The sequence below is a fragment of the Balaenoptera musculus genome, chromosome 14, assembly GCF_009873245.2.
Source record: "Balaenoptera musculus isolate JJ_BM4_2016_0621 chromosome 14, mBalMus1.pri.v3, whole genome shotgun sequence".
Lineage (NCBI taxonomy): Eukaryota > Metazoa > Chordata > Mammalia > Artiodactyla > Balaenopteridae > Balaenoptera > Balaenoptera musculus.
In genome coordinates, this window is record NC_045798.1 from 8,613,398 (window position 1) to 8,634,591 (window position 21,194).

Sequence of the window (21,194 nt, forward strand, 5' to 3'; positions counted from 1 at the left end):
TGTGAATGACACCAAAACAGAGGAGAACAAATGTAAGAGATGGAGGGAGGCAGATTCCTGATGATGTTGTTAAGACATCTGGATTCAGTGATGCCCGAAGCCTGAAAATTGCCTCTGGATTTTTCAGTTATGTGAACTAAAAAAAAAAAAAGACTTCTTTTTTCCTAAGCCCATTTGAATTGGATTCCTTACTAAGTATTTTGCAGAGGGATTTCTTTCTCTCTCTTTTTTAAGCATCAGAGTATATTGAAATTTGAGTATTAGGTTTTTTCCCCAAGCCCACTCTTGTACTCATTAGATGACTTGTCCATGAACAAGGACATTTCTTCCCCCTCTCTGATCCCACATGCAAGATGCACAGTGCCAGCTAACGACTATGACCAAAACGTTCACCCTTTGAGATACTACAGCAATAATTAAGACACAGTCATAGGAATGGAGATGCCAGTGGCTGAGAGCAGAGAAGAGACTTACGGTGCCAAAAACCAGGATGTCAAAACGGATCCCAAAGGCTTTTATCAGGGTCCGCTTTTCGATATTATTTTCCTTATAGTACTTGGCGTATCTGTAGGAGGAAAAGGATACATATTTATAAAGATCTATGTGGAAGTGCTGGTATTTTATGAAAAGAAAAACCGAAGCAGTAGTCGATCTAGTCTTCTTTGTCCATCTTCTAGCTCTGCTGTGGTTGGCAAAGGGAAGAACACTATCCAAACCCATGAAATTCTCTCTCTCTTCACCTGGAACCAAGGCACCACTTCCCTACCTCACCTTCTCTACTTCCAGCATCACAGGATGATGGAAAGTCTGTGTTTTAGTTTAAGATTAAAATGAACAATTTTTAACCAGTACAGGGTTAACAACAAGAGAAATTTAAAAAAATAACGTCAAGCACTCTGATCATTCTCTAAGAGGGAAAAGTTTAGCTTCTAGAACAAAGAGGGGGAGGGTGAATCTTAGATACTAATTAATGGATTGGGAACAGGTGCCCCTCAGCAATCTGCTCTAACTGTGTTTTCTTAAGATTCTGTATTTGTCTGTTTGGCATCCATTATCACCAGGGCCAAACTAGCAGACAATGTTGTTTACAATCCCCCTGCAATCCAGCTTTTGCGAGTATGTGAAAATCATGTTACAAACCCTCTGACCAATCCTGAGTCCACATCTCCAGCCACCACCTGTATCTAACTTTCACACACCCAGCCTGCATTTCCCCTGCCCTAACTTGCCCAGGGCCAAGTACCAGACAACCAGAGACCACCCCTGTAGCCCAGAGCCCACCAACTACTCAAACTAGCCAATCCTAAGCTGTTTCCCCTGCCCTGCCTTGCCTTTCCCACAGAAAACACAGTAAAGGCTCTGGGCTGTGCTTTCCCCTTTCTCCTGCTAACCCCTGACCAAACCTGGTGCTTCCCCCTGTGGCCCTGTGTGGCCTGGTGTGCCCCACCTCTCGGGAAATTCTTCTTTCAAGGGCATTGACTTCTCTGCGTTATCACTCAGTCACCTTTATAAATTAAGACCTGGGCACAAATCACAGTCATCCCAAATATGCAACCCTCATCAGTGCTACAGTCAGGGAAAGTGGCATGTTTTGTTTTTCATGAATAATTAGGAAGGCTTAAGCCACATGCCTCACAAAACTTTTAAATCTGACTCTCCCTCTTACCACTTTTGGTGGTTGTTTTTAGGTAAGGACATATATTTTCTTTGAGTTATTAATTCATAATCTATTTACAGGTGTGGGGAGAGAAGAAAACAGAAAACGGATGCTCTGCCAGAATATAGTATGGAACATCTGAAATTCTTATTCTTTTTAAACTCTCGATCTGACATTGAGATCAGTTAGATATTCTCAGGTGCTTCAATGCCTGTTTCTGGCCAAAGGGGTTTCAGTTTCTTTGCATCTGATTGTTCTCATTCCATGACAGTACTTTCTTCTGCTCTATTAATTGATTTGTTTTTTAAAATACAAAGCAAGCATGCATCACCACTCCATGCCCCAGGGTTGCATTATCTCTCTATGCAAGCTGTTTTGCTGGAAGGTTAACATTGTATAGTAAATACTTGAATTTCTGCTTTCAGGGTCTTGGTACAGTGGTTCTCAAACTGAGGGCAAGAATCACTTGGGAAGTGTGTTCAAAAGGCAGATTCCTGGGCCTCACCCCCAAAGGGTGGTTTCAAAAGGTGTGAGGTGTTTCTAGGAATCTGTATTTCCAGGAAAGGTACCAGGTGGTTCTGATGCAGGTGATCAGTGGGCCACACTCAGAACACCAGGCCCTGGGCAAGGATGTTTTTACACTCTGTAGTGGGTTGAATAATGGCCCCCCAAAAAGATAAGTCCAAGTGCCTAACCCCTGCACCTATGAATGTGACCTTATTTGGAAATAGGATCTTTGCAGATGTAAATGAGTTAAGGATCTCAAGATGAGATCATCCTGGATTTAGGGTGGGTCTTAAATCCAATGGCTGTATCCTTATAAGACAAAGGAAGGGGAGAGTTGAAACAGAAACACAGAGGAGAAGGCCATGTAAAGACGGAGGCAGATACTGGAGGGATGCAGCCACAAGTTAAGGACCACCTAGAGCCATCAGAAGCTAGAAGAGGCAAGGAAAGATCCTCCCTTAGAGACTTTAGAGGGAGTATGTCCCTGCTGACACCTTGATTTTGGACTTCTGGCCCCCAGAACTGAGAGAGATAAATTTCTGTTGTTTAAAGCCATCAAGTTTGTGGTAATTTGTTATAGCGGCCATAGGAAATGAATACACACACACACATTCTGAGAAGCAGAGAAGCACATCAGACATTCTATTCTGTGTGGGTCTTCCCTGCTTTACACATCTTGTAAATAAACTGAATAATTGAAAAAGGATCTTTTGCCATGGATCTTTTGGTAAAGGACAGAATTCTGCAACGTGATCAATTCCTTCACCTTCCTATGTTTTAGAAAGTTATATTTTCTCATAAACCTCACATAACCTCTAACTTCCCTTTTGTGTGGCTATTTGAAAATAACTTGTCCAGTTACCCGTCAGATCTTGACATTTTATTTTTGGCTAAAGATTTCTTCTGGTGCTTATTCCAGAGAACCAATGCTCTAAAACTTTGTTCTAAAAGAATATTAACATCACAACCAGTTCTTCAGAAAGCTCAGATCTCTCCAGGAGCTAATGTTCTTAGGCTTAGCTCAGTGACTTGAAGGACATTTGCTAACATCTGATTGGTACATTGCCCTGCATGCGTCTGCTGATTGCTGAAAAAACAGCCTGTGAGGGCAGTCGGGGACCACTGATCCAGGCTTCTCTTTTTGCTAATGGCCACAAGCCAATTCAGTAGAGCAGCTGGGAATGATCAAAACATTACCTAAACTAGGAGCTGGTTTCAGGGCCCTGGATGAAATTGCACTGACCCGGAGAAGGCAAAATCCTCTTACGTCTTGATCTCAGCCAGCCTTTAGCCAAGGGTCTCAAATTCAAATGCCTATAGGGGCCAGATAACAGAAATGAGTGATGCAGCCAGGTAAGAGGCGATAAGGAGTGGTGAGGACCGTGGTAAACCAAGAGCCACATGCCCTTTCTAAAGGGAACCACTGATACTCAGCTCTAGCCGAGTGCTCCCTGTGGAATATGAAGCCAGTGTTGTCAAATGGTTTGATTTTTTTCAAATAGTTTAATTTTCAAAAAAAATAGGAAGTCCATATTTTTATGTAGAATGTCTCAACTTTCAAAACATTGTGCAGGCCAAAAACAAAAACAAAATTTGAAGCCTGCTTGCCAGTTAATGATGCTGCTTTAAGTAAAATATAAATAGAGCCATTTGCTTAAGTGGACCCCTCCAGAACTCAATAAGAGTGCTAGCAGAAGGGTTAGGAAGCAGTGAATGTGTATGTGTGTGTTTGCACGTGCACGTGTACTTTGGCCTGTACTTGCATGCTCAGATTAAGTAGATACTTTATTTTATTCATTCTCCCAGGCAGCTAGCAACCTGGTTGTAGAAAGAAAATATAGTCAGATGAATCATCTAAGAAGGAAGTATGTTTAGGATGCTAGATAATATAGTCTAGACCAGTGCTTCTCAAATTTTAATGTGCACATGAATCTCCTGGGAATCTTAAGATGCAGATTTTGACTCAGTAAATTGAGAGTGGGGGCTGAGATTGTACATCATAACAAGCTCCCAGGTGAGGCCCATGTTGCTGGTTCCAGGATCACATTTGAGTATCAAGGGTCTAGATTAGTGATTCTCAAACTTAAGTTTGCATTAGAATAACCTGGAAGGCTTATGAAGACAATCCCCAGAGTGTCTGATTCAGTAGGTCTGGGGTAGAGCCTGAGAATTTGCATTTCTAACAAGATACCACATGATGCTGATATGGGGACCCGCACTTTGAGAACCACTGGTCCAGACCATTAGTACTAAAAGTATTCAGAGAAGCTAATATGTTTGCAAGTTGATTCCCTAACATGGACTCCTATGTGTGCAGTTTCTCTTCTTAACAGGAAAGCTCAGTCCTCAGGAAAGTGCATGATGCCTATGGGGGTCCTATCCTGTGCTTGGAGAGGCCTTCTCTGGTTGCATTTCCCCGCACCCCCATCACACTATCTTGTTTGATTTTCTTTGAAGCATTTATCATCATCTGAAATGGTTTTGTTGGATTTGTTTGTTCTATTGAGGTATAACTAACATACAATAATAAAATGCACAAGTCCTAAGGGTTCAATTCAATGAGTTTTGACAAATGAATACTCTATGTAACCTAGATCCCTGCCAACATCTAGAACATTCCATTACCCCAGAAAACTCTTGTGCTCCCTTCCAATCGGTTCCTACTTCTCCTTTCTACACCCAAACCCCAGCCCAGCAGCCATTGTTCTATCTTTTGTCATCACAGATAAGTTTGCCTGTTCTTGTACTTCATATAAATGGCATCATAGAATGTACTCGTTCAGGTCTGGCTTCTTTCACTCAATGTAACGTCTGTGGGATTCATCTATGTTGATGTGTGTATCAGTAATTTCTTCCATTTTTATTTTTGTTAAGTAGTGTTTTATTATATAAATATATCACAATTTATTTCTCCATTCACCTGTTATTGCACATTTGGGTTCTTTCTGGGTTTTGGCTATTATGAGTAAGGATGCTGTGAACATTCATGTGCGAATCTTTTTGTGGAGATATGTTTCCTTTCTCTTGGGTAAATACCTAAGAGTGGGATTTCTGGTTTAGAGGATAGATGTATGTTTACATCTATAACATACATCTATCCTCTAAACCAGAAATCCCACTCTTAGTGTAAAATGGTACAACCACATTAGAGAAAACGTCCCAACAGTTCTCTAATGTGGTTGTACCATTTTACACTCCCACCAGGAAAGTAGGAGAATTCCAGTTGCTCCTCCTCCTTGCCAACCTTTGGAATTTCCAGTGTTTTTAATTTTAGTCATTCTGGTGGGCATGTCATTATATTTCATTGTGGTTTAAATTTGCATTTCCCTGGTGACTAACGATGTTGACTTGGAGTTTTTTATTTACTTATATTTTTGTCTTATATGTATAGACATGTCCTATTAGGATATATGCTAAGCGGTAACTTGTCTATTTTGTTTACCAATGTATACCCATTGGGGCAACAAATATTTTTTTCTTCAATATATATTTAATGAATGAAGAATGCCAGTATCAACATCCTACCAGTTTCTTAAGCAAATTGTATAACCAAGGGATATACTCAGCAACTCTCTCTGAAAAGGAAACAGCAAAAGCCTGCTTTGTGTCTGGAACCAGAGCACAAAATGACCAGCCATAACCACAGTCACAGAACCCTGCCTGCCTCCTCCCACAGGAAATGAAAGGTCATGGAGACTGTGTTATAAGCCTCAAACTGAGAGGCCAAGTTACTGCTGGTCCAGTGTTGTAGGGACAAGCTGAAAAAATTATCCAGACGTAGGAGGTAACGTGGAAACTAAGTTAGGGGCACAAGATCACCAATGGGAAAAACTCAGGAGCAGAGGACTGAACTGTGCAGAGCATCAAAACAAGAATAGACCAGCACAAAACCAGCACTAGCCAGCTTAAGAGTGAAAATGAACCAGAATTCTAGTGAATTAATAGGATTGAAGTCCAGAAGCTAGAAGCATAGGCGATGTACTACAAAGAACCTTAAAAATTAGACAAAACTGCAGTGAGGAAGCAATGTTACCCAAGGTATCAGGAGTCTTTAAGGTGCTCTTACCGGACTTCCCTGGTGGCGCAGTGGTTAAGAATCCGCCTGCCAACACAGGGGTCACGGTTCGAGCCCTGGTCCGGGAAGATCTCACATGCCGCGGAGCAACTAAGCCCATGCGCCACAACTACTGAGCCTGCGCTCTAGAGCCCGCGAGTCACAACTACTGAAGCCCGCGTGCCTAGAGCCCATGCTCCACAACAAGAGAAGCCACAACAATGAGAAGTCCGTGCACCGCAACGAAGACCTGACGCAGCCAAAAATAAATAAATTTATTAAGAAAAAAAAAAATGTTCTCACCAAAAGGATTTCCAATCAAGATGGCAGGCTGCCTCACCCCTTACACAAAGAAGTGCAAGACAAAATATTTTTTAAAGTCATATCAATATATTATTGAGCTCAAGACAAGGAAGGGCAGGTACTAGAGATGAGTGGTAAGTGGGGACTAAAGCCACGTGAACCCTAGGAGTACCAGGTCAGATTTGTATCTGAGCAGCTAGAGTCTTAACATACTTCTTGGGAAAGGAGCTGAGGCTGCAGATGCCCTACTTAGCAAGGAAGCAGGGATGGGATACTTCTAGTGGAGTGAAGACATCCAGCACCAAGAAATTAAACTAAAAACTGGTTTGTATTTGATAGATGCCATACAGTCCTGGCAGGAACAACTACAAAATTAAATTATCACCCCAGAGGAATGTCTCCATATCCCATGGCACACACAAAACTTTGCACAAGATCATTTCTGCCGAAGTCCACCAACAAATATTCCAAAGCCCCACAAAGAGAAATCCCATCCAAGTTGCTACAGTTCAGTGTGAAAGGGGTTATACAGTAGATTGGACAAAAGGAGTAGGATCCATAAGCTAAGAATGGATCTCACTGAAACAATAATAGATGGCTTTGAAAAAGAACTGGATATAAATCCGAGAAATGAAAAATAATAGCCATATAGTTTTTTTAAAACCTGAAAGCATATGGTAAAATGCTCATAACCTTTGATCCAATAATTCTGCTTCTAGAAATTTATCCTAAGGAAATAATCTGGGATTCAAACAAAGATATATGTACAGAGATATACACTACAGAGTTATTTATAAAGAAAAATCAGAAATACCCCAAATATCCAAAAATGGCGGAATGGTGAGAAAATCATGAGATGGAAGGGAAAGGGTGTGTTTTGAGGTCTTAGTGATCTAGGTTAGGATTATGGAGCTTCTACTATTAGCTGTGGGTCTAGGGGAGATCATTTCACCTTTCTCAGCTTTCCCCGGGACACTAATATCTACCTTCCAGGGTGGTTGTGAGGTTTAGTGATGGTGATATAAATGCCTGGTATATAGAAGACCCTCCCTAAGTTGTAGCTAATGTTATCATTACACTCACAATGGAATACGATGATAATTAATGTGATGGTCACAAAGAATTTTGAGTGACCTGGCATATGAAAAACCCCCACAGAATACCAAATTATAAATGTGATAAGATCTCATATAAGCCTCACAAAACAATTGGTTAGACGAAGGAACATTCACCACAAGGTTAGCTTCAGTTATCTCAGGATAGAGGAACTATGGGTGATTTTTATCCTCTTCTCTATGCTTTTCTCTGTTTCCCAAGTTTTGTTTTTATCTTACAAAGGGTGTGCAATTCTTTAATAATTCATACAAAAATTCAGTCACTGCCTAGCTCTTAGAGGAAGTCTTTTACATTCCTCTTGTTGCCTTGGGAACCAAAACTAGTCTTGCTGGCTGCTGGGGATACAATTCAGCCAGGCCTGGAAGGTCCCTGGGGATCCAAGGGTGGCCAGTCACTGGGCAAGTCTGACGTGGAGCACTGTTACCTGAAGTTGTAGCCAGGGTACAAGGACTCCTTGGCAGTCTTGTCGTCAAGGCGACGGAAACTGTATTTTGGACGGCAGTGATGGAACCACCTGTCCAGATTGCAGTCCCAGTAGATCTCAATGCCCATGATTCCTCCCTGGGGAAGACAACGAGAGACAATCTCTAAGTCCCGCTGGACATGGGTTATGCAGCCATCAGACATCTCCCTGCATAGTGATGATCACTGAAGGAAAAGTTGGCTCTTGAGGAAAAAAAAAATGCTGATTAAAAATTTCCGAGCCAGTCGGGGCTTCCCTGGTGGCGCAGTGGTTGAGAATCTGCCTGCCAATGCAGGGGACACGGGTTCAAGCCCTGGTCTGGGAACATCCCACATGCCGCGGAGCAACTCGGCCCGTGAGCCACAATTACTGAGCCTGCGCGTCTGGAGCCTGTGCTCGGCAACGAGAGGCCGCGATAGTGAGAGGCCCGCGCACCGCAATGAAGAGTGGCCCCCGCTTGCCGCAACTAGAGAAAGCCCTCGCACAGAAACGAAGACCCAACACAGCCAGAAATAAACAGATAAATTAATTAAAAAAAAAAAAATTTCCGAGCCATAGGTGCAGCCCTATCTAACTCATACAACTACTACTGTGGCAGCTAAAAACGCACCTCCCTGCTCCCCTTCCCACCTGGAACACACCACCGTTAAATTTATTTTCCTAAAATATAACTTTCAACAAACCACTCCTATAATCAGACACCTTTAATGTCCACCCCCCGTTAAAGTTTAAGTTGAAACTTGTTAGACTGGAATTCATCGTGCTCCATCACATCTTCTCTGCTTATCTCCCAATACACCCCTGGAGAAAGCTTTTATTCCGAACTCTCTATGCTTTTCCCTAAACACACTTTGCATTTTCATTTCTTTTTTTAAAAACAGCTTTATTGAGATACAGTTCACATACAGTTCGCCCACATAACATGTGCATTTAACAGTTTTTAGTATATTCACGTATATGTGCAACTGCCACCACAATCAATTTTACAACATTTTCATTACCTCCAAAAGAAAACATGTAAACTTTAGTTACCACCCCTCTCTCAAGCACTAAGCAACCACTAATCTACCTTTTGTCTCTATAGAGCTCCTTGTTCTGAACTTTCATATGAATGAAATCATATAATATATGATCTTTTATGTCTGGCTTCTTTCACTTAGCATGATGCTTTTAAAGTTCATCCATGTTGTAGCATGTGTCAGTACTTCATTCCTTACTGTGGTGGAAGAATATTCCATTGATTGAGTATACTACATTTTGTTTATCCATTCATCCTTTGATGGACACTTGGGTTGTTTCCACCTTTTGGCTATTATGAATAAGCTGCTGTGAACATTTATGTACAAGTTTTTGTGTGAACATATGTTGTCATTTTTCGTGGGTACATACTTAGGAGTGGAGTTGCTCGGTATGCTTTGAATTTTTAAATCTTGGCCCTTGACCTTTTCTCCCAATGAAATGTTTCTCCCAGTCACCTCTCTAGCTAAATCCTCCTCATCCTTCAAGACCCAGCAAACATCCTTCCCCACCCACTCAGCCACCCCTGTGCTCCTCAATTCATGGTGACCTTTCTCTTCTCTAAACTTCTAAAGAGTCTGTTAATCTCTTACCTATACTTGGTACTTCTTTTTTTCTACAAACATTTTTTTGAGTACTGACTATCATATTTCACTGAATCTTAGACACCATTGCTTGTAAGACACATAGGGTTTTTTTTTCTAATGTTCCTCTAAGAAAAAAAGGCTGTCAATTAAACTGTGAGACTCCATCCACTGAAAGCACTTCCTGATTTTGAAACTATTAAAAGTGAAAAAAAGGTATGTCTTTGAATCAATGAAATTAGGCATTTCAAGACAGTATGCTAGATGCTGAGGATACAGAAATGAGTAGCAAGGAGGCTCTGACTTGGAGAAAGGGGAAATAATGCAGAATAATCACAACTGCCATTTTTTTGTCAGGCACTAAGCCAAGCACTCTATGTATTACAGTGAATATCTAATGCCTTTGTCACTTGGCGTCCAAATTGCCTTCTTCTGGGAAAACTACCTGGAATTTCCTTTGGGAAACACCTTTCCCAACTCTCAGTGGTTTGAATGGGGCTATGTCCTCTCCAAGCCCCAGGAGTGGGCACATGACGCAGGCCTGGCCAGTCAGGACAGTGCTCCCTTCTGGACCTGGCGATTGATTCAGGATAGATATGTGGCCCAAGGTAGACCAATCAGAGCTCTTCCTGAGACATTTTGCCAGAACCATAGGAAAAGAGGTCCTCTACTGGCTGGGATCACTAGCTATAGAGTGTGAAAGTCTAAAGCAGCATTGCCTAATTGGATTTTCTGTGATGATTTCTATATTCATGCTGTATAGTACAATAGCCAGTGGTTATTGAACGCTTGAAATGAGGCTGGTATAACCAAGGAAATAAAATTTTAATTTTATTTAATTTTAATTAAGTTTAAGTCACTTAATGTGACTTGTGGCTACCATATTGGATAGCACAGTGCTAGAGCTTTGGTGGCTTTGCCTTGACATGTGGAGAATATGCCTGAGAATGACATCATCATTAAGGAAACAATCAAGAGATGAAAGGAGTCAGATTCCCAAAGACATCATTTGAGTTCCTGGAGGCAGCTATGCCTAAATCTATCATATTCTTCATTCAATCAACAAATATTTATTGAGTGTCCATTATGGGCTGAACATTACACAAAAATGAACCCCCCCCCAAAAAAAAGCTAAATGTCCCTACCATCATGGAACTTACATTCTAGTCAGGGAAAATAGACAACAGACAAATGGGTATGTAAAATATATAGTATGTCAGATAATGCTAGGTGCCAGGGATAAAAATAAACATGGAAAGGGCCATAGGGCATGCTGGGATAGAGGTGGGAATTGTCACTTTAAATGTAGCGGTAAGGGAAAGCTTCACTGAGCTTATATTTGAGTAAATATTGGAAGTAGGTGTAGGAGGCAGCTAATGCTATGTCTGGGACAGACTGTTCCAGGCAGAGGGGGACAGCAAGAGAAAACTCCCAAGGTAGGAAGATGCCTTGGGTATACTAGAATGTTCATTTCCCCGGTCTTTTTACACAAGTTAATATGGTTCCTTTTTTGCTTAAGCCACTTGAGTTTGGTTTCTATTATTTGCCCCCAAATTACTTTTTAATTTATTTTTTGCTTACATCATTTGAGTTGGATTTCTATAACTTGCAACTAGAAGAATCCTGACTAATCCAAGTGTGGTAGTCTGAGTGATGGTCCCCCAAATATTCCTAATCCTAGGTCCTAATCCCTGGACCTCTGAATATGTTACCTTAAATGGCAAAAGAGACTGCAGATGTGATTAAATAAGGATCTCGAGATGACGAAATTGTCCTGGATTATCTGGGGGGGCCCTGTGAAGACACACTGGTCTTTATAACAGGGAGGCAGAGCAAGATTTGACACAGAATAAGAAATCAATGTGACCACTGAAGCAAGATGCTGTGCTGCTGGCTTTGAAGCGGGAAGAAGGGGCTGTGAGCCAAGAAATGCAAGGAACGCTGTTCTAAAAGGTGGAAAAGGCAAGGAAATGGATTCTCCCCTAGAGCCTCCGGAGGGAGCATGTCTCTGCTGATATCTTGATTTTGGCCCAGTGAGACTCATTTTGGACTTCTGACCTCCAGTAGTATAAAAAAAAAATGTGTTGTTTTAAGCCACAAAATTTGTGGTAATTTGTTATAGCAGGCACGGGAAACGAATACACTGAGTGTCTCTCATAGGGTTGTTGTGGGATTAGATGAGGTGATGCAGGAAAAGTCCTTGTCACTGTGCATGGATTTACAAAATGCTCAATAAATATGAGCATATTATTAAGACCCAGTGGTCCAGCCTCTTGGCCATTTGTCATCCTCCATCCCTTGACCCTTCCCCCACCCCCACATCCCACTGTACAAAGACGTCACCAACCTGAATTGCCACATCTGAAAAATTATCTCCTGTTTCTCGGAAGATATCTCCTAGTCGGAAAATGGGACACTGTGGATTCTGAGTCTTGTGAAAGACGCAAGTGACGTTTAAATCCGGCAAGATGTTTCTCCTGCACATAATGGAAAGCAAACAAACAAACATCTCTATTGAAAACTGGGATCCATCTCTTTCATAGGAGTGAACCAATGTGGTACCTGGGCACCATGAGGGCCTCCAATGATCCTGCCTCCTGGGATTTACACCCTTGTGTATTCCCCTCTCATATCGTACAGTGTTGGTCTCTGTGACCAATAGTATACGACAGAAGTGATAGTGTGTCTCTTCTGAGATTAGATTATAAAATACAGTGGCTTTCATCTTGGTTACTGTCTCGCTTGCTTGCTCTTTGGCTTGGATCTCTTGCTCTGGGAAAGCCGGCCACCTTGTCCTAAGGACGCTCAAGCAGTCTGAAGGAGAGGTCCACATGATGAAGTACTGAGCCCTCCTGCTGACCGTTGTGTGAGTGAGCTTGGAAGAGTATTCTCCAGCCCCAGTCTAGTCTGGAGATGAGAGCTTGACTGCAACCTGAGAGACCCTGAGCCAGAACCGCCCAGTGAAGTCATACCCAGATGTCATTCTGGGATGCACAGAAACGATGTGAGAAAATTAAAGTTTGTTGCTTTTAGTTTCTAAGTGTTGGGGTGATTTGTTACACAGCAGTAGATAACTAATATAGCCAGACATTCTGGGTGCTTACGTGGTGTAGTTGTGGCTGGGGAAGTCGATATTATTCTTGATGAGCACAGTGAAGTTTTCAGCACTGCCCAAGAGCGCAGGCCTGAAAGAGAGGAATGAAAAACGGGGATCAGTGACTACAGGGACCAAAGGAGTCAGTGGGCCAATGGGCCAGAGGCTCTGGTTTCTTGCTTGGGTCAATATGCTGGATGAAGAGAAGTGCAATCCAGTGGGAAAAGCCTTCCAAAATTCTACAGCTTCTCCAGGGAGAATTTCTCCCTTCTTAAGACCCCTGTGGAAGGAATTCCCTGGTGGTCCAGTGGTTAGGACTGTGCACTTCCATTGCAGGGGGCACGGGTTCGATCCCTGGTCAGGTAACTAAGATCCCACAAGCCACGTGGCATGGCCAAAAAAACCACAAAAAACAAAAGAGACCCCGTGGCATTTACTGTAATACTTCTCACTCTGATATAATTATATGTTTAGGTATGCACAGTGGTATGTTGGTAAACGTTTAATAACCAGCTCTCCAGGAAAACAAAAAGCCCTGATATTGTAGGAGTTACTGATTATTGTGGTATAAATACTCCCACCCTAGCTGATTTCAAGCTACCAATAGAACATCAGTGAACTTGGAGTTGGGAAGGGATGAGCAGAAACGGCTCAGAGCTGGTACAAGCCAGCTCCAGCACACTCCTGTTTGTATCTTTCACAATAGGCTTTGTGATCCTGCAGGGCTGAGACAATTTTCTCATCCTGGCATCCTCAGCCTTTAGCACAGGTCCACACATATATAATTGACTCTATCATTCACACTCTAGAGGCTCTGAGTAGTGTACAATTCTCCATGAGTGAGAGGAGCCCAAATTCTCGACTGCTGGAAGGTCCACCCACCATCCATGCATTCATTCATTCAACAAATATTTATTGTACTGGGCATGGGGCTGAGCACTAGGGATGTAGTGATGAACAAGACAGTCGAGGCTTTTGTCCTTGTGGGGTTGACAATCTGTTAAAGATGGAGAGAACTGGCTCCATAAAAAGATACCACTGTTGCCTGACATGCCTGAGTAGGTGGCAGATGTATATTGGGAGAAGCACAGGCTAAAGGTGGAGGGTATTTGGAAGGGGGCATCAAGAATGATCTGCTTTTGGGGACTTCCCTAGTGGCATAGTGGTTAAGACTCCGCGCTCCCAATGCAGGGGGCCCTGGTTCGATCCCTCGTCAGGGAACTAGATCCCACATGCATGCCACAACTAAGGAGCCCGCTTGCCGCAACTAAGACCCAGCGCAACCTAAATAAATAAATAAATATTAAAAAGAAAAAGAAAAGGACTTCCCTGGTGGCACAGTGGTTAAGAATCTGCCTGCCAATGCAGGGGACATGGGTTTGATCCCTGGTCCGGGAAGATCCCACATGCCGCGGAGCAACTAAGCCCGTGCGCCACGACTACTGAGCCTGCGCTCTAGAGCCCACGAGCCACAACTACTGAAGCCCGTGCGCCTAGAGCCCGTGCTCCGCAACAAGAGAAGCCACCGCAATGAGAAGCCCGCGCACCGCAATGAAGAGTAGCCCCCGCTCACCGCAACCAGAGAAAGCCCACGTGCAGCAACGAAGACCCAATGCAGCCAAAAAAAAAAAAAGAATGATCTGCTTTTTATTCCAGGACTTCCAGAGCCCAACTTTGGCTCTATTGGAGATATAACTGTAGAGAACAGTGTAATTTTTGCCTGTTCAGCAACTATTCCCCCTTTGGCAGTAGCACCTCAATTTTCTCCCTTTGGGCAAGCCAGGTCTCTTCCACTCTCAGCCCACTCTCACCTCCTGCCCATCCCTACAGCTCCCAGGGTGGGCAAGTGATCCAGAGCTGGTTAAACAGTGTAATCCAATCCCCTTGGCTGCAGTGATCGGTTCATAGATTGTCACATGCCTTAGGCCATTGAGAACATTACAGGATTTTTGTGGGAACTGTTGGGAAAGAAAAACTCATTTTCTCTAGGATTATTAGTAGCAAAGACGGTATAAACCTGGAGTGCCCCAGACCACAGTGTGAGGAGAGCCAGAACGGAAGAAAGAATAGTTAGGAGCTGGGGAGAGGAGGAAGGTGGAGGAAGAGAGAGAGAAAATCTTAAGACATCATTTGAAAGCCTTGATCAAGCCATGCCTGAAGCTAGTATTTCTGGACTTCTCATTTACATGAGTCAAAAACACAAGCCAAAAATTAACAGTCCTTTTTTTCTGAAGCCTGTTAAAGTTTGTTTTTTTTTTACACTTAAGCTTTTTTTTAAATTTTTTTATTTTTGGCTGCATTGGGTCTTCGTTGCTGTGCGCGGGCTTTCTCTAGTTGCGGCGAGTGGGGGCTACTCTTCGTTGAGGTGCGCGGGCTTCCCATTGCAGTGGCTTCTCTTGTTGAGCAGCACAGGCTCTAGGCACGTGGGCTTCAGTAGCTGTGGCTCGTGGGCTCTAGAGCTCAGGCTCAGTAGTTGTGGTGCATGGGCTTAGTTGCTCCACGGCACGTGGGTTCTTCCCAGACCAGGGCTCGAACCCATGTCCCCTGCATTGGCAGGCAGATTCTTAACCACTGCGCCACCAGGGAAGCCCCCTAGTTAAAGTTATATTTGTCACTTGCACACACAAAAAATCTTATTTACGACAGATGCCTGCTATATGCCAGACCCTTTGCCTTTAGAACATTCTAAACCCCACACTTCCTGGGCAATACTCTAAGAATCAAAGGACTACAGGATCCCCTTTATTCCTCTTTCATGACACTTATAATTTTCTATTCTGAATTACAGCCCTCTGTACATGTGTCTTATCTCTTCTATTGGGTTGGCCAAAAAGTTCGTTCGGGTTTTTCTGTAAGATGTTACGAAATACCCAAACAAACTTTTTGGCCAACCCGATATTAGATTGCAAGAGCCTTGGGACCTGCTCCATATCTGGGTCTTCTTGTATTTTACAAAAAATTTAGCACTGTCTCCCTTGTGTATGATTACATGTAAAATAAATATCTAACACCTACTACATGGTAATGGATGTGTTGGACGAACAATTAAATGAATCATCTTAGTAATCCATTCGTATAACATACAAGAAACTGAAGTTCAGGGAGTTACTTGCCCAGGGTCATGTAAAATTGCAGCCCAGGGCCCAGAACATTAGAGATGCACAGTATTTATCTGATGAATGAATGGTGGCAGAGCCAGGACTGAAAACCACAGGCAATCAAGAAGCCTCTTGCCTTGAACTAGGGACTCCTTGAATGTAGGCTGATGTCCCACCCAGGTCCTGGACATTCATTCTGTGACAAAGAAACTTCCCTGACCTACAAATGAACCAGGGTGGTGCCATTAATGATTGAGGGCCAGATGGGCTGATACTGCCTAGTGTTTCCCATCCGGACGTAGGAAACTTTCACCTGAACCTTCTAAAAAGTCAGTTTGGGGAAGTCTTCTCTTTGCCCCATAGATGCTGATAGTGTGGCCCTGAGTCACATTTGTCTTGAGCTGCACTGTCCAATATAGTCCAACATCTCCTAGGCATTTGTGGCATGTGTGACTATTTAAACTAAAGTAAAAATTCAGTTTAGTTGTGGTAACCACATTTCAGGTGCTTAATAGCCACATGTAGCTAGTGGCTACCATATTGGATGGTGCAGGTACAGAACCTTTCCATCATTGCAGAAAGTTCCATTGGACAGTGCTGGTCTAGAACCACCACATGTCTAGGGGCAGATCATTTGTGTGTGTGTTATTGGGCACTTACTGTGTGCCAAGCACAGGGCTCACTTTGCAATCACTGTACAAGTATCATCTCATTTAATTCTCACAACAGCCCAGTGAAGTAGGTGCAATTATTATCCTCATTTTATTTTTTAATTTTTTGGCCACGCCGAGCGGCACGTGGGATCTTAGTTCCCCAACCAGGGATCGAACCCGTGCCCCCTGCATTGGAAGCTCAGAGTCTTAACCACTGGACCACCAGGGAAGTCCTATTACCCTCATTTTAAAGGCAAGGAAACTGAAGCTCAAAGAGGTTAAGCCACTTGTTCAAGGTCACACAGCAAGGATGTGTTAAAGCCAGGATTTGAATCCAGCTCTCCTTATTCTCTGCTGAAATGCAGCCCTCCCAGTGATTTCTGAGATTTAACATCAAGTTCTGCCTTCTGGGCCTGACCTTTTGTGTTAAAGAGAAGAGTCAATACAGGGGACCACCAAATCTGCATGTCACTATGAACATTTAACTTAAGAAAACTTCCCTCCCCTTCCATTCCTTTTCCTTCCTTTTCTTCTCCCTTCCCTTCCTCTTCCTTCCTTTTTCCTTTTTCCCCCCCTCCCTCCCACCTTCTCTCCCTTAATCACTCAGTACAGACACTGGCAGTCCGAAAGGATCCTGCTGTAGCACTGGAGGAGGTATCTGGGGGTGCCCTGGAAGGTACTGGGACAGCCAAGGGACAGGGGCACCCAAGGGTGTTGAAGGTATTAGCTATTTACCAGTTGGTATAGAATGATTTCAGTATTTTAACAACTATCAGGGGCCTCCCAGAGACCACTAGTGTGCCTGGCACAGGAGCCACCAAGCCAGTAAGACCTGGGACTTGGGGGGACGGTGCTGAGAAGGGAAGTCGGAACAGTGCCTGGCAGAGCCTCATCTGCTCAAAGCTGAGGGCCACCGTGTCTGTCCCCTCCCTACTACTCACTCTGGGGCCTTTTCCATTGCCTCGACGGGACACCAGGCGGAGACTTCACAGGTCTTCTGCTTCCCTTTATACTCTATACACCTGCCGGTCTGGATTCCTGTGGGGGTCAAGGGGTCGTAGAAGCACAGGTGTGAAAGAACGGGCGTGGGGCGGGGTGGGGAGGAAACTCCACTCAACTCAAGCAAGAGACTATTTATGTTTTTCAACCCAAGCAGTTTCAGTTTCCATGAAACCCATTCAAACCACAAACTTACATAAGAAAAATCAAGCAAGCAACTCATAGAACGGTAAGCTTTTCAAAAAAGAATCAAAGAGAACTCAGAAAGACCATGGATGCTGTTGGATTTTTTTGGTTTCTTTGCAAGAAAAGATGGCTGAGCGGGGAGCTGAACAGGGTATATTCTTTTGCCTCGTATAAATGGACTAGAACTTGGCTTGTAAACAGGCATCTGAGTCCCTCTAGGTGTATACAGCACGTACCAGGATGTACAGAGCCATGGAGTAAGCATGGCACATCTTCCTGGAGTATCAGTGTCATTAACAATTTTTGAGGGGAAAGTTAAATAGTAAATAATATTAATGACCTCTCCACCAACTCAAATGCATATGTATTATGGGATGGAATTGAATATCCTTATGACTTTTTTTTTTTTTTTCTTATGCCTTTTTGTGTACATGTGTGTTATAAACAATGATGGTTTTTACTTTTTCTTTTTTCTTTTTTGTGGTAATTTTTTTATTATGTGCCTTAAGTTAAAACAAGAGCTTTGGAAATTCTGCAGGTTAATATTGTCCCCAGGTGTCCTGGGGGTACACATTCATCCTTTTCAACCTTTGGGGAAATTCAAGAGGAAACACTTAGAACACTCCGATGATGCTATGGGCCATTCAGTTTTTCTATCAGTGAGAACCCTGAAGGGGCTAATTCTGCGAGGTTTTCAGGAGCTGCTTTCACTGGGAATTAGAGTCACATTCATAGTCAGCAGCTGGTCCTCTGGGTTCAGAGTCGAGGCACGGGGCAGGTACAGGCTCATCCATGGCCTGGGGAGGGTGGACGAAGGCAGCTGAGAGCCAGAGGCTAAAAATCTGGGCATCTCGAATGTCTCCAGGATTCCAGACCATCCACCCACGGGGTCTCAGGAAAAGAAACAGAACATACCTTTGCTCTTTGGGCCCATCCGTCCCTTTTTACAACCCTGGTCAGAGGAACAGAGCGTCCTGCGGGTGGGATACTGCAGAGAGAAGGACAAGGTAGTGGGGAATAAGCATTGTGTGTCCCTACGATACAGAAGGGCAGATGTCTATGTCCACACAAAAACTTGCACATAATGCCAAAAAAAGGGAACAGCCCAAATATCCACCAGTAGATGAATGGACAACTAAAATCTAGTACATTCATCCAATGGAATGTTATTTGGCTGGCCACAAATAGGAATGAATGACGTACTGATACATGCTACAATGTAGATGAAACTTGAAACATGATGGATGCTAAGTGAAAGAAGCCAGATACGAAAGACCACATATTGTATGATTCTGTGTATGTGAAATGTTCAGAACAGGCAAATCCATGGACAAAAGGGTGATCAGTGGTCGCAGGGGCTGAGGGAAGCAGGAATGGGAGTGACTGCTAATGGGTATGAGGTTTCATTTTGGAATAATGAAAATGTTCTGGAAACTGATAGTGATGATGGCTGCACAGCTCGGTGAATATACTAAAAACCGCTAAATTGTACACTTTAGAATGGTGAATTTTACGGTATGTGAATTATATCTCGATAAAAAATAAAAATTAATGAACACCTAAGAAGCGTATGCCAGGGGCCACTTTCGGGGACAGCCCTTGTGTTGGAGAGCAGGGGGCCTGGTGCAAGCAGCCCTGTGGCTGCAGAACCAAGTGAAGCAGACAGGCACAAAGTCTCAGCAGGAAATGTGGAAATAAAGGACTCCAGCCAGCACTCTCTCCTGGCCTAAGAAAATGAGGTCAATCAGCTTTCAATAGGAGCTGAGGACAGAATGAGGAAAAGAAAAATGAGATGACTTGGTTTATGCATACTTGGCTTCCCATTTTTCAGGGACCAGGTTTACCGGCCCGTCTTGGGGAAACCAGAACCTCTGTGAAAATAGCCTCTTCTGTGCAATTTTACAGAGATTCAGGGGAGGCCCCAGGCTTGGACCCAGGTACAACCAGGTTCGGCAATAGCTGCACCATTTTCTAGCTGAGTGGACTCAGCCAAGTAACTTTGCCTCTCTGAGCCTCAGTTTCCTTACCTGTAAAAGGGGAATGAACAGATTTGTCTTATATGGCTGTTGTGAAAATTAAATGAATTATGGTGAGAAAGGGTTTAGCACATGGCTCTTGCTCAGTGAACGTTTCCTATAGTTTTCAATCTCTTTCATGTTCTCTTTTCTTCCCAAGTTGCTTTCTTCCTGTTACCCAGCATGTCCTTGGTTTGCTGCCCTTGTGACCCCCAACTACACTATGAACCCTTTGAATACAAGGCCTGGGTCATATCTTTGTAGTCTGAGTGCCTGACACATAGTGGGTCTTGATGAATGTGGAATGAATGAATGAATGAACAAATGATCATTTACTGTGGCTCATGGGAAGCTATGTTATTTTGATTATTGACTGGAAAGAAATCTCAGGAAAGAAGATAAACTGACTCTATTTTATTCTCCAAAAGAAATTCCAAAATTAAAAGAAAATAAAGACGTGGGACTTCCCTGGTGGCACAGTGGATAAGACTCTGCGCTCCCAATGCAGGGGGCCCAGGTTCGATCCCTGGTCAGGGAACTAGATCCCACATGCATGCTACAACTAAGAGTTCGCATGCCGCAACTAAGGAGCTGGCGAGCCGCAACTAAGACCCAGTGCAACCAAATAAATAAATAAATAAATATATTTTTAAAAAAGACGTTTTAATCATCTCTTTTTGTGGTTGTCAAATGCGTTGACGATGGCCACAAATTCTTTTTCACTCTTGCCATTGGGAGGTAGAGGGTTTCCCCTTCCCTTTGAAGCTGGGCTGGCTCTGACCAAATAACCAACAGAAGGCAGTGGAAGTAATGCTGTGTCAGCTCTAGTACTGAGCCTGGGAGGCCTGGAAGCTTCTTTTGGTTTGGGGGAACCTGAGCTGCTATGAGGAAGTTTAGAAAGACTATGCGGAGAGACTCTGAAAGGAGGAGAAGCCTTGAGAGTCCCCGGAGAGGAAGAGAAGGCCAGCCATCCTGGTACCCCAGCTGAGCCTCCGAATGGTGCTAGCCCCAGCCGCTATTGGACTGCAGCGCCGTGAGAGATCCCATGCAGATTCCAAGATCAGCAGAACTGCCCAGCTAAGCTCAGTCAACCACTGAACTATGAGAGCTCGTAAAATGCTTGTTGCTTTAAGTCCACCAGGTTCAAGGTAGTTTGTTATGCAGCAATAGATAATTATAACCAATGTCTCCTCATTTTGGTGTACAGCTGGGGTTTGGCCATATTTACTGAGTCAAGCCCTGTCCTTGACTTCCACCTCCTGATCAGAGTTAGGGTGGGTGTCAGTATGCAAAGAGAGGAGGCGAATATCCCATTAGAGCAACCCAAACCAGCTTGGGTCACAGGTTAAAATCCCAAGAGTTACATAGTGTTCTCTGGGCTGCTCTTTGAGTTCCAGCCAGTCTGAGTGACATCCTGTCTGAGAAAGAGTAACTTGTCATTTGAATCA

The 21,194-nt window shown here is 43.5% G+C and overlaps 2 protein-coding genes across 3 annotated transcripts in view; one reads left to right on the plus strand and one right to left on the minus strand.

Annotated features, from left to right (window-relative positions):
- IFT81 (intraflagellar transport 81) overlaps positions 1-21,194 on the plus strand; it is a 202,807-nt gene that overhangs the window by 36,284 nt on the left and 145,329 nt on the right. The window lies entirely within an intron of this gene.
- The window catches only part of P2RX7 (purinergic receptor P2X 7), a 53,742-nt gene that overhangs the window by 9,203 nt on the left and 23,345 nt on the right, over positions 1-21,194 (minus strand). For both annotated transcript variants that reach the window (XM_036875008.1, XM_036875007.1), the window contains exons 4-9: positions 18,647-18,719; positions 17,488-17,584; positions 12,806-12,886; positions 12,049-12,178; positions 8,062-8,198; positions 475-565 (exon numbers count right to left, since the gene is read on the minus strand). In XM_036875008.1, the coding sequence (XP_036730903.1) occupies positions 475-565; positions 8,062-8,198; positions 12,049-12,178; positions 12,806-12,886; positions 17,488-17,584; positions 18,647-18,719 (609 nt within the window). The remainder of the gene's footprint in view (positions 1-474; positions 566-8,061; positions 8,199-12,048; positions 12,179-12,805; positions 12,887-17,487; positions 17,585-18,646; positions 18,720-21,194) is intronic.